The sequence below is a fragment of the Peromyscus californicus genome, unplaced genomic scaffold (genome assembly GCF_007827085.1).
Source record: "Peromyscus californicus insignis strain IS unplaced genomic scaffold, ASM782708v3 Scaffold_6__1_contigs__length_162567912, whole genome shotgun sequence".
NCBI lineage: Eukaryota > Metazoa > Chordata > Mammalia > Rodentia > Cricetidae > Peromyscus > Peromyscus californicus.
Genome location: NW_026294584.1, coordinates 26,065,432 through 26,077,881, shown reverse-complemented (window position 1 = coordinate 26,077,881; position 12,450 = coordinate 26,065,432). Strand labels below are relative to the sequence as shown.

Here is a 12,450-nt window from a genome sequence, read left to right as displayed (position 1 = left end):
AGTATATAGTCTACTATTCTTCTATTTGAATCTGGTCAAGTCTCTGCATCATTGGCCAAACCTGTAATTCTTTTTGAGAGAGACTATGCTGCTAATCACAGACACTATGACTTGAAACAGTAAAGCTCTCTTTCCTACTTTGAAAACATGCCCATCATAGGTAAGCAATGGCTCTTCTCCAAATAGCTTTCAATTTCACACCCGAGCTGGTAAAGCAGCTGCTGTCTAGACCACACCTGGATCTTGTCACGGAGGGAGAAGAGAAGAGAGAATAGCACACGGGGGCCAACAGTGCTGCAAGACAGGAAATGCTATTTCTCACATTTCCTTTACTGCTAGAGAAAGTCATCTTATCAAACCTGATGCTAATGCGGCAATGAATTGCCTCTCCCTAAGGCCAGGCAAGAGGAATTTGTAAATGATATAATCTAGCACACACCAAAGCCTTGCTTCTGAAACTCACATTGAATTTTGCAATGCCTCTTCTACAATGGCTTTTCTAAACTGTCACCTCTAGTGTCTCCAGTCCTACCTACCATACAGGTCACTACTCTTTCCTCTAACTTTAATATGCAAAATTTAAGCTTTGACACTTTGACCTGTTAGTTACTGTCTACTGAACCTTATACTGTGCGATTCTGCCTGGTTAACATTTCAAATATGGACCTGGCTGTCGATATTATTGTTATTTCTAGGAACTAGGCCGTGGTTAAAAAAAAAAGTGAACTGCTGGACTTTACTTTCTTTTGAATTATGGTATTTCTGTATATCTACTTACTTTTTATTACCGATATTTTTCACTCCAGATGAAATATTCAATAAAAGGTCTCCTCATCTTGTAATTTCTTTTTCGGCCAGCCTGGCTATACTCACTACTGCAGTTCCCTTGTTACACTTGAGTACTTTCTGTACTGATTTTTAGCATAATCATACTCTTTACCATAGTATGTAAAGTTTAGCAAGATTGCCATCCCTTAGTGATCTCATTTTTCTCTCCTTTGTTATACACAGACTGTGGTGATATTTTGTTTGTGCTCTAACAAATAAAGCTTGCCTGGAGATCAGAGGGCAGAGCTAGCCACTAGTTAACCATAGAAGCCAGGCAGTGGTGGCTCACTTCAGAGGAGGAAGCAGGAAGATCAGGAGTTCAAGGCCACCCTGGGCTACATGAGCTTGATCTAGTGTAAAAGAGAAACAGAGCCAGACAGCAGAGCTCAGGCCTTTAATCCCAGCACTAGGGAGGTGGAGACATGAATATAAGGCAGGTAGAGACAGGATCTGGGGTCCCTTCGGTCTGAGGATTCAGTAGAGGTTAAGAAGTCTCTAGTGGCTGGTTCCTTTACTTCTCGGATCTTTCAGCATTTACCCTGATATCTGACTCTGGGTTTTTATTATTAAGACCAATTAGAATATGTGGTACAATGGACCAGTCACATAAGCTTCCTTTGAGTATTTTTTCTGTTGCTGTTTTTTATAATCTCTGGGCATTTTCATTTAACTAGAGTGTTCTTCCCTAGATCGTCAACTGATTGCCTTTTCTTTTCATTTAGGTTTCAACTCGGATATCCTCAAAAGGATCTTTGCTTGCCCACTCTAGCTAAAGTAACCTTCTTCCCTCCACCTCGCTCTTGTCAGTTTTCACTCTTACTCTATTTTAGTGGCGTATCTGCAGCTCTCTAAAGTTATCTTATCTGTTCATTACCTGTCTTTCCTAGTCAACATGGTAGGTCTGTTAGGTCACAATACTTTTTTCTCCAATGCTAAATTCCCAGAAGCTAAGTGATGTTCATGGAGGCATATGTCTGTGATGCCGGCTCTTGGAAAGCTAAGGCAATAGTCAGAGGCCAGCTAAAACAAAACAAAAGCAAAAGCAACAGTTCTGGTATAGAGCAGGTACTCAGTAAAAGTTTTCTGAATAAATGACAAAAAAAGTAAGAAAGAAAACAATGCGGGCTTTACATTGATAACCTTCGCCACCTATCATCCACGTTTCCCTCCTCACTGGTTTTATCCAAACAAGCATTTCATGCTGGAATTTCTCAGTTGGATGCTTGGCGTCTTTTCTCACTCCATCTCCTAAACTATTCCAGCCAGTCACACAGCTTATTTCCCATTAAAAAAAAAAAACAAACTCCTACATTTATTTTCTAATTGTAGATTCTACATATACATTCTTTAATATAATATAAATAGCATTATTCCAGTAATTGGTATGGATATTCTCACAGCTGGTCACCACTTAACTTCTGATATTCTTTTCTTTTTCTTTTTGTTTTTTCAAGACAGGGTTTCTCTGTGTAGCAGCCCTGGCTGTCCTGGAACTCGCTTTGGAGACCAGGCTGGCCTTGAACTCACAGAGATCTGCCTGCTTCTGCCTCCTGAGTGCTGGGATTAAAGGTGTGTGATACCATGCCTGGCTCTGAGATTATTCTTTTTTTCAAAAATTTTTTTTTTTTTTTTTTTTGGTTTTTCAAGACAGGGTTTCTCTGTGTAGCTTTGTGCTTTTCCTGGAACTTGCTTTGGAGACCAGGCTGGCCTCGAATTCACAGAGATCCGCCTGCCTCAGCCTCCCGAGTGCTAGGATTAAAGGCGTGTGCCACCTCCCCCCACCTCCCACCCCCCCACTCCCCCCCCCCCCCCCACCCGGCTCTGAGATTATTCTTAACCTTTCTCCTCACTCACCTATATCCATCAAACCATCAGGTCTTGTTGGTACTACATATTTTTCTCTGGGATTTTTGCCCCCTCCCTGTCCAATCATTACATTCCCTCCCTTAGGACCATTGCAATAGCCCCTTTATATTGCCCCCTTTGAGCGCGCGCGCGCACGCGCGCGCACACACACACACACACACACACACACACACACACACACACACACACACACACCTCTCTTTCATGTTTGGACCCTCTACACTATTCTTCATAGCCAAAGGATTTCTTTTCAACCGTAGAATCTTCTTGGTGAACTTCCTAAAGTCCTGAGCATAAAGCCCCATGTAAGTGGTCCGTGGCTCAGATGTGGCCCCTACTTTGCCTTCTCCCTTAAGTTCCAGCGGTAACAACCTTAGCACCTTGGCAGCTGTGAGCCTCAGAAGTCTTCACTTGACTTGTCTTCCTTACACACTTCAACCTGAAGCTTGCACTTGGCTAATGTCTACTTCTTCAGTTTAGTAGTTTCAGTGAAGACATTTCCTCTTTTTAGTCTTATTATTTAAAAAGCTTTAATATATGTAGGGAGTTGGAAAGGGTTCAAATTCTTGGTTGTGATTGCAAATGCCCCATTAAACCCCGTCCCAAGGAGGCCTTTTGAGTAAAGGTAAATTTGAAAAGAAATAAACGAAAATTAAAATAGGGTAGTAGAAAACTTAAGTGTAGGAACACAACCCTTGAAGATGCAGTATCTGGACCAAGAAGGGATGGTGGCATGTTGCAAAAATTCTTTGGGGCGACGAATCTTCAAATGAGTGTCATGACCTGGGAGTCTAGCAATCACACTGAAGAAACGAAGGCCATCTGTAAGTCACTTACTAGTTTTTTTAAACTTCTGTCCCTAAGCGCCAGTGGAAGACAGGAAGCAGCTGCAGTCTTAAACCGCAGCCCTTGACCTCGGCGGCTGGAGACACGACCTGTCCCCTGCGGGAGCTGAGCGATGACCCTACAGAGGCGCCTCGCGGCTCCCTCCGGGCCCTCCGGGCGGCCCGGCGCGCGCACGGCACGCGCGCCCCCAAGCGCGTCCGCGTGCGGCCCAGGCCGGGAGGCGCCGCTAGGGAAGCCGCGCCCGCAGCCGGCCGGCCGCTGACCCTGCTCTACACGCGTGTCGTCCTAACAAGTGCCTGTCTCACCAGTCGAGACGTTCTGATTTCTACGCAGAAATAGACCCATCGGAAAGGTGCATTGCGAAGGACTGAAGGATGCTGAGCTTCACAATGGAAAGCAGAGGTCGGGCCAGGTTAGCACGACCGCGCAAGGGCTGACTCATTCAGGCACTGCCGAGGACAGCCGCATCCGGGCTTTCCTGCCGCAGGCTGCCCTCCGAGCCAGGGGTCCTTCAGGTAGGAGGTCCTGGGTGACTTTGGACGTCCGCTCAGCCGGGTTGCAGAAGCAGCTTGGTGTGTGTGTCCTGCGGTTGTTCTGCTGTCTCCGTGGAGGTAGGCCCCTGCCGCAAACATGCTCCGACAGATCATCGGGCAGGCCAAGAAGCATCCCAGCGTAAGTTCATGATCTTTTCCAGGGTGGCTTCTTCGTTGTCGTGCACCTGTCTCTATCCCCTGGGGACGTCTTCTTTTCACTGTTACTTGGGGTTGCACAGTGGTTGGCCTGACCTGGCTGTTCGAAGCCTTTTATTTGCGACTGTTTACTCCTATTCACTGCGAGGTTTTACCTGAAGCAGAAGGTGACAGACATCGGGGAGAAAGGTAAACATTCTGAGTGTTGGAACACTGGCCACGCTCTCTCAGATTGGTTGGTCCAAAGAGGGGTGGATGGTACATAGAGTGGGTAAGAATACAAGAGAGGTCAGGTTTGGTATGTTGGTTTTCGAGGCTTTTATATTCACTGCATTGCACCACCAAGACTTCTGAAATATAAGGGATCTGCATTTTGGAATCCTCATTTTGCTTGGATACCTTGACATTTAAGTTTTCTTCACATCTCCCTTTTGCTCAGTAAAACTCCCTATGACAGTCCCTAAGACAACCAATTTTTGCCTTAATCCTGCTTTTCTAAATACTCAGCAAAATTAATAGAAATCCATTTTCAGAGTTGATTCCTAAAGCCAGTGCTTGTAACAAACCTTTCTGTCAGCTAATTGTGCCCTTTATTTCCCAGGGATTATATTGTTCACGGAACTTTTCAGAGCCACTTGAGTAGTTTTCAAAGGGATACCCTTCCTTCCAGCCTTACAGGAAGTACTTCCCGTTACTGCCAGGGAAGTAATGAAATTGAATGGGAAGATTGTTCAAATGTTACAGACGTGAATGTACTTGATATGATGATGATGATGATGATGATGATTTTAATAGACAGGATTTCTCTACATAGCCCTGGCTGTCCTGGAACTTGCTTTGTAGAACAGGCTGACCTGGAACTCATGGAGATCTGCCTGCCTCTGTCTCCCAAGTGCTGAGATTAAAAGTGTGCACCACTACCACCTGGCTCATAGGATTATTTTTCCATAAAATTTTCTCCACATAAAGAAGTCAAAGAGTCTTAAACCAAAATCATTCTAATATTTTTTTTGTAAAGATCATGCCTTTAGAATGCAATCAAAAGGAAACATTGCTTCCATCTAAGATCAACCTTTATTCATATTTTAGGAAAAGTTAGCGAAATAGCAGATTTGGAAGTTCCTATATAGAAACCAGTGCAGCCTTATTTTGGACAAGATCAAGGAATGTGATGATGGCTACTACTTTTTGTCTGTTCTTCATTCTAGTTGATTCCTCTCTTCCTGTTCATTGGAGCAGGAGGTACTGGAGCAGCACTGTATGTGATGCGCTTGGCGTTGTTCAATCCAGATGTCAGGTGAGTCTACAGGTGTTAACTCTTGCCTGGCTGAGGAAGCTGGCCTGGGGACCACAGTCCTGGGAGAGGTAATACAGGAGACAGGGTTTCTTTGTGTAGCTTTAGAGCCTGTCCTGGAACTCAGCCTGTAGCCCAGGCTGGCCTTGAACTCACAGAGATCCACCTGCCTCTGCCTCCCGAGTGCTGGGATTAAAGGCGTGCGCCACCGCCGCCGCCGCCGCCGCCGCCGCCGCCACCACCACCACCACCACCACCACCACCACCACCGCCTGGCTAAGTCTTTCATTTTGAAGATTGGGATAATAATTGTTTTGTTTGTTCGTTTGTTTATTGTTTTGTTGTTGTTTGAGACAGGGCCTCACTATGTATCTCTGACTGTCCTGGAACTCGCTTTGTAGACCAGGCTAGTCTTGAAGTCACAGAGATCTGCCTGCCTCTACCTCCCTAGTGCTGGAATTAAAGGCATGTGCCACCATGCATGGCAATAATTGCTTTTTATAAAATACTTAACCATGATTCCTGTCCTATGTGAATATTTTATCTTCTTTCCAAAATAAACTTGATTCTTTTTGCAGTTGGAAAATGATTGATTAGGCATTCTATATACTTTTATATATTACCTAATGATACAATAGAAGATTTAAAAAAAGCCAAATACAAACATTCCTGTTGTAACGACGGGGATGAGGATATCCCAAAAGACTGTGTTCTTGATTTTTACCTGTTGTTAACTATGAATTCTACTTCTGTTTAACTCTATAATGAAAGTAATACCATGCTAGACCTACTAGAAAATGAGTTTGATCTATTCAGAATACTAGCTGTTAAGGAAGTATTTTAAAAACTATTGTAAGTAGTGTTTTATTACTATAATAATTAAAATATTTTATTCATTTTAGCTGGGACAGGAAAAATAACCCAGAACCTTGGAACAAACTGGGTCCCAATGAACAATATAAGGTAAGGTACAAAATTGCTAAACATTGCTGGAAAGCATATTGTAACAGATATGTGGCTGTGTGGCAGTTTTCCTTGAAATGGGATAAGCAAGTAAAATTCCAGTATGATAATGAACTTTGAAGAGCTCCTGCCGCTTTGCTGAGCTGGGATTGAGGGTTTGCATTTCATAAAGCTTCAGGTGCTACTGCTGTTGCTTTTGAAATATGGATAGCCTGGTCTCTTGGGTGGTTTGGTTGGCTCTCTCTTGTTAGCATGGCTCAGATATTTTAGGTGAGGATTAGTAGGAAGAAATGAAAGTCAGTTGAAAATTGAGTTTTGCCGTGAGCCTCATAGATAAGCTTTAACATCTTCCCAGAAGAGTGGTCTATGTAGCTACTCTTAGGAAGAATGCATTCGTGTACCATGACTATTGATTTCTCAAATATAACCTTTCTTATGTGTAACATTTTTCATGTAAACCCTTATATTGTCAAGAATTCAGGTATAATTTTCATACCATACAGTTTATCTATTTAGAGTGCCTAATTCTCTCATATGTTTTCTGTTACATAGAGCAGTTTCTAAGTACCTAGCACTCAAGAGTCATACTGAGCCATGTTTGACCAAGACTTGGGGAAAGTGTCTGTGGTAGAGATGGGTTTATATTACTGTATTACTTATATAAGATGGGTACTTAATACTGTTTATGGCAACTTTTATTTATTTATTTATTTATTTTTTATTATTTTTATTTTTTTATTTTTTGGCTTTTCGAGACAGGGTTTCTCTGTGTTTCTCTGTGTAGCTTTGTACCTTTCCTGGAACTCACTCTGTAGCCTAGACTGGCCTCGAACTCACAGAGATCCGCCTGCCTCTGCCTCCTGAGTGCTGGGATTAAAGGCGTGCACCACCACTGCCCGGCTGTTTATAGCAACTTTTAAGATTATTCTTTACTCACTTTAAGATTTCTGCTTAGCCCAACTATAATTTGGCTTTTAAGTACTCAAGCTGCTGTCCTTTAAAGATAGAACTAGAAATTCACTAGCCAAGCTGAACCAAGCCATCTGGTATGTCTTTTTAACATTTGCTCAAGAAATAATAGACAGGCATTCTCATTCATTATTTTGATTTAGGAATTTAAGTACCAGTTATTCTGGGGGGAAATGTATCTGCATGTAAGAAACATTAAGAAGGAGAACAAAGAACGAGATTTTGGTTGTTTGACCAAAGAACATATTGGGTTATTCGATATATGTATTTCAGAAAATGTACCAGATGATTCCAATAGTTGTGCCAGTTATCAGTGCCTTGGAATAGGATGACGGGCTGATGTGAGGCTGTGTTAACTGGAAATATATTGTTTCTTTGTTGAGACCCTGATGTTTGTTGCATAGCTTGAGCCTTGAGTGCCTTGGCTCATAGGGGGTAGAAATTGAAGAACACTGCTGTATTGTAGTAGAAATGAAGAGAGTGAAATCTAGAAATGAGATTTTATTTTTGCTTCTAAACCCAAACAGTGAGGTAAACTAGGTTATTTTCTCCATAGTTGATTTTTCTGTTACCTAAAGGGAATTTTTTTGAGGACCAGGTTTCTCTGTATAGTTTTGGCTGTCCAGTCTGTAGACCAGGCTGGACTTGCATTCAGAGATCTACCTGCCTCTGCATCCCAAGTGTTGGGATTAAAAGCATGTGCCAGAATTCGTGGCTTCACCTGAAAGAATTGTATTTATCTGGCCCACAGACATCAGACTTTCTATGACTTTCTATGACCAACAATGAGATGGAAAGATGATATTTACCACTTTTAAACTATTTTGATCTGCCCCACTGTTCTTTCCATTTCTCTTGAGAGCCAGAGTGGCATATAAGGGCTTCTCATCAAACTGGAATGAAATGAGTGTGGAGTAATTGACTTAAAAACAGCAATGGGAATAAAAAAATAAGTTTATCGTGTTAAGATGCTAAGATATGGGGTGGCTATGATTAAAAAAAATACTATAGATCGGGAAGCTTAGGCAACAGAAATTTGTCACCGTTGTGGAGCTGGGAGTTGTGAGACCAAGGTGTCAGTCAGTTTTGTTCCTGATGAAGATCCTCTTGCTGGATGCTTTCACAAGAGGAAAAGAGGTAGACACTGCCCTGTTTTTCTGTTGTAAAGAAAACAGTCTAGTTGTGAAGGCTCTGCCCTCATGACCTAATTACCTTCCAAATTCTCATTTTCTAAATATCATTATCCCATTGGGACTAAAATTTCAACAGAAATCTCAGGAGGACATGAGTATTCTGTTCGTAAAAGGAGTTTATTGGTTCCCCAAAGCAGAAGCTCACAAACAACAAGAGATTAGAGAAAGATGGGATTTAAGGATTAGCAGCCCAGCAGTATGTCAATGAAAGAAGTGCTTCAAAGGCAGGATCAGATATAGCAATCTAGGATGCTTTCACGGTGACCTCTGGTAAGTTGAGAAAAGCAGCAGAGGCATGGAAATGAAAAAAGTAAATCAGATTCCAGAATTACTTCAGAGAGAATTTGAAGTACAAAGCAGGTACATCAAAAGCCTATTAGCTTTTAGGAAAAAAAAAATATTGTTGAGACAAGGTCTTTCTACATGGTCCTGGCTGTCCTGGAACTCACTCTGTTGACCACGCTGGCATTGAATTCACAGATACCTGCCTGCCTCTTTGCCTCCAGAGTGCTGGGATTAAAGGCATGCATCACTACTTCTGACAAAGTAGTTGGTTTAAGGAGTAGCCATGGCTGTCTTGGAACTTGATATGTAGACCACTTGAACTCACAGAGATCACCTGCCTCTGCCTCATAAATGCTGGGTTTGAAGGTGTACACCAACACACCTGGCTATGGCTTTGTTTTTAAATATTTATTTTTATTATTTTGAATTACATGTATGAGTGCAGGTGCCTGCTGAGACTACGGATGTCAGAGCCCCTGGAGCTAGAGTCACCAAGGTGGTTTGTGAGCCACCCCACATGGGTGCTGGGAACTGAACTCTGAGCCTTTAGATGAGCGGTACATGCTTAATATGTATTATACCTGTATATCTGTCTGAAAATATCCTAATGTTACGCAAACATGTTAGAAACCTTGTTGTCTCGGTAAATTGATTCTTTTTTTCTTTTGGGGGGCTTTTAGTTTTTTCAAGACAGGGTTTCTCTGTGTAGCTTTGGAGCCTGCCCTGGAACTCACTGTGTAGACCAGGCTGGCCTTGAACTCACAGAGATCTGCCTGGCTCTGCCTCCCAAGTGCTGGGATTAAAGGCATGTGCCACCACTGCCCGACGGTAAATTGATTCCTAGCAAGACAGAGCAAAAAATATTTCTGGTTTACTTAAAATTTTCTTTGCAAGTATCCCCAGATCTATATGTACATATGAAGGATGACATAGTAATATGCTTTACAACTTGGAGATTTTTCTTTTTTAAAAATCAGACTGGGGATAAGGTTCAGCTGGTAAAGTGATTGCCTAGCATGTGCAAAGCCCTGTGTCTAGTCCACAGCACCCTTAAAACTAAGTGTGATGGCATATGCCTGTCACTCTAGTGCCGGAGAGGAGACAGGAGAACATAAACTCTTAAGATCATCCTCAGCCACAACATGGAGGCCACCCTTGGCTGTGTGAGACCTTCCCCACACAGTGAAGAAGTGTATGTGTGAAGGAAAGGGGGTTTGAAGAAATCTGTTTGGGAACAGATTTGTGAACCATTGTCTGTATATTTTTTTACAGTGCTGTGACTTTGAATTAGATATCAGCCCTGAAATCCCCCCTTAATACAAACTGTCTTAGTCACAGTTCCATTGCTGCGAAGAGACTCCATGACCAAAGCAATTCATATGAAAGAGGGCGTTTCATTGGGGACTTCCTTCCAGTTTCAGAGGCTTAGGCCATTATTATCTTGGCGGGGAGCATGGTGGCAAGCAGGCAAGGTGGCAAGAATGTATCTGGGAGCTACACCCTGATCCACAAGCAGAGGAGGAGAACTGGGCCTGGAATGGGCTTTGGAACCTCGAAGCCCACCCTCAGTGACTCACTTCCTCCAACAAGGCCACAACTAATCTTCTAATCATTCTCAGGGAGTTCCCCTCCCTGGTGACTAAGCAGTAACATGTGAACCTTTGGGGACCATTCAAACCAGCACACAAACTCTGGAGAAAATGTTTATAATTCTTTTGCAGATAAATTGAGTAATCTTCAAGGAATTGTAGCATTATCTTCTCAATTTTCTTTAGCCCAAGAATAAGTAAAACTAAGATAATTTTTTATTTGTTTCTTCCAGTAGAAATTCTAGACCAGTTTCAAATATATCACTAAAAAACAACAACAAAGAAAACTCACTAGGAGTTAGACATTGTTTAGCACTATCACAGGAAAATTTATTTCTAAAATGAATCTTAATTGACTGTAAGGAAATACTTGGAAATCTTAAACATGTATAAGTGCCTAATCACCAAGTTGGCTGGTGGTGCACGCCTTTAATCCCAGCACTCAGGAGGCAGAGGCAGGTGGATCTCTGTGAGTTCGAGGCCAGCTTGGTCTACAGAGGGAGACCCAGGACAGGCACCAAAACTACACAGAGAAACCCTGTCTCAAAAAAACAAAAAACAAAAAAACAAACAAACAAAAAAAACTGTCACCAAAAGTGATATCATCAAAGTGACTGGCAGTTTTCAGAATTCAGAAAACCTATTAGAAAAAGACAATTGCAGCTGGAAAGTTACATAAGTCATAAAGCGTTATATTACTAGCTTCCCTTTTGATTCAGGGTCTTACACATCACACATATGTTTTTTGTTTGTTTGCTTGTTTGTTTTGTTTTGTTTGTTCTTATTTCCAAGACAGCATTTCTCTGTGTAGCCCTGACTGCCCTGGAACTCACTCTGTAGACCAGGCTGGCCTCGAACTCACAGAGATCCGTCTACCTCTGCCTCCTGAGTGATGGGATTAAAGATGTTTGTTACCATGCCCAGCTCAAACATGCAGTTCTTTAACCAAATGACAACTTTATACACTTGTATTCTGTAAGAGATTCTCCCATAAAGAGAGAGAGAGAGAGAGAGAGAGAGAGATGGAGAGATGAATGGAAATGAAGTAAAAATTTAGAGTTAAAGTATGCATCAGAAGGAATTAATAATTATTCATTTTGCAATGGATAATCTTTGTGGTTCTAACTAGTAGAGTATACTTAAACTATAGATTGGATGCTTTATTTGCTTCACCAAAACTATCTCTCTTGAAACATTGCAATTTTAGATAATGTATTTTTTTGTGTGTGTATATTATGTTTACATCATTAAATATTCTTAAAATTTTCTGAGTTCTTGCTTGAAAAAGTTGAGGAAACAAATTCTAAAACTTGTGTGCTATGTCTGTCGTTGGTAATCTAAAATATAATTTTTTTTCCAAGTTCTACTCAGTGAATGTGGACTACAGCAAACTGAAGAAAGAGGGCCCCGACTTCTAAACCATGAAGTTCACCATAAAGCTGCTTATAATGAAGGTCTTTCAGAAGCTATCCGCACAATTTTCCACTTAACCAGGAAGTACACCTCTGAATGCATGAAATCATGTTTATTTTTTGGAGTTTAGTACACTGATGAATAAATCTCTGAAACTTGATACGTGTCATTATTTAATGCTGAAATCCATGTGGGACTTTATGGCTAGGATATAGGGAATAAAATACTAAAATTGAAAGAATCTCTTGAATTATTCTGCTTTAATAAGGCTGTGTGTGTGTGTGTGTGTGTGCGCACGCGCGCGTAGGCCCACAGGTGGTAACTTCAAAATGGAAATTAAACAAAGGTTAAACAAAGGAATATTGGGGAGAATATTCAAGCCTTTGTTAAATGAATGAACTGGAGTCCATTACATGTTGGTCAACACTGCTGAACATGAGGCCCCCCTGGAGTGGTTGATATACCAAGTGTCACTCCATCGGAGAAGATCAGTTTTCCCTCTCCCAGCAGCTATA

General features: G+C 41.8%; 2 protein-coding genes across 3 annotated transcripts in view; one reads left to right on the top strand and one right to left on the bottom strand.

Moving 5' to 3' along the window:
* Nucleotides 1-3,715, bottom strand: part of Phf14 (PHD finger protein 14) — a 164,378-nt gene extending 160,663 nt beyond the window's left edge. The window contains exon 1 of one of the 2 annotated variants that reach the window (XM_052721042.1): nucleotides 3,532-3,715. In XM_052721042.1, the coding sequence (XP_052577002.1) occupies nucleotide 3,532 (1 nt within the window). In that variant the 5' untranslated portion in view covers nucleotides 3,533-3,715. Of the gene's footprint in view, nucleotides 1-2,889; nucleotides 3,493-3,531 lie in introns of those variants that run through there. The other variant, XM_052721044.1, reaches the window with a different exon arrangement.
* Nucleotides 3,716-4,049: 334 nt separating this feature from the next.
* On the top strand, nucleotides 4,050-12,095 carry Ndufa4 (NDUFA4 mitochondrial complex associated). The gene is made up of 4 exons (XM_052721045.1): nucleotides 4,050-4,212; nucleotides 5,438-5,526; nucleotides 6,426-6,486; nucleotides 11,884-12,095. The coding sequence occupies exons 1-4, from the start codon at nucleotides 4,171-4,173 to the stop codon at nucleotides 11,938-11,940; spliced, it is 249 nt and encodes an 82-aa protein (XP_052577005.1). The 5' UTR covers nucleotides 4,050-4,170; the 3' UTR covers nucleotides 11,941-12,095.
* Nucleotides 12,096-12,450: the final 355 nt, after the last annotated feature.

Excerpts from the sequence above, each read along its gene's own strand:
- Ndufa4 (XM_052721045.1), top strand. The coding sequence starts at position 4,171 with ATGCTCCGACAGATCATCGGGCAGGCCAAGAAGCATCCCAGC. Across the intron at positions 4,213-5,437 it reads AGGCCAAGAAGCATCCCAGC|TTGATTCCTCTCTTCCTGTT; the intron begins GTAAGTTCATGA and ends TCTTCATTCTAG. Across the intron at positions 5,527-6,425 it reads TTGTTCAATCCAGATGTCAG|CTGGGACAGGAAAAATAACC; the intron begins GTGAGTCTACAG and ends TATTCATTTTAG.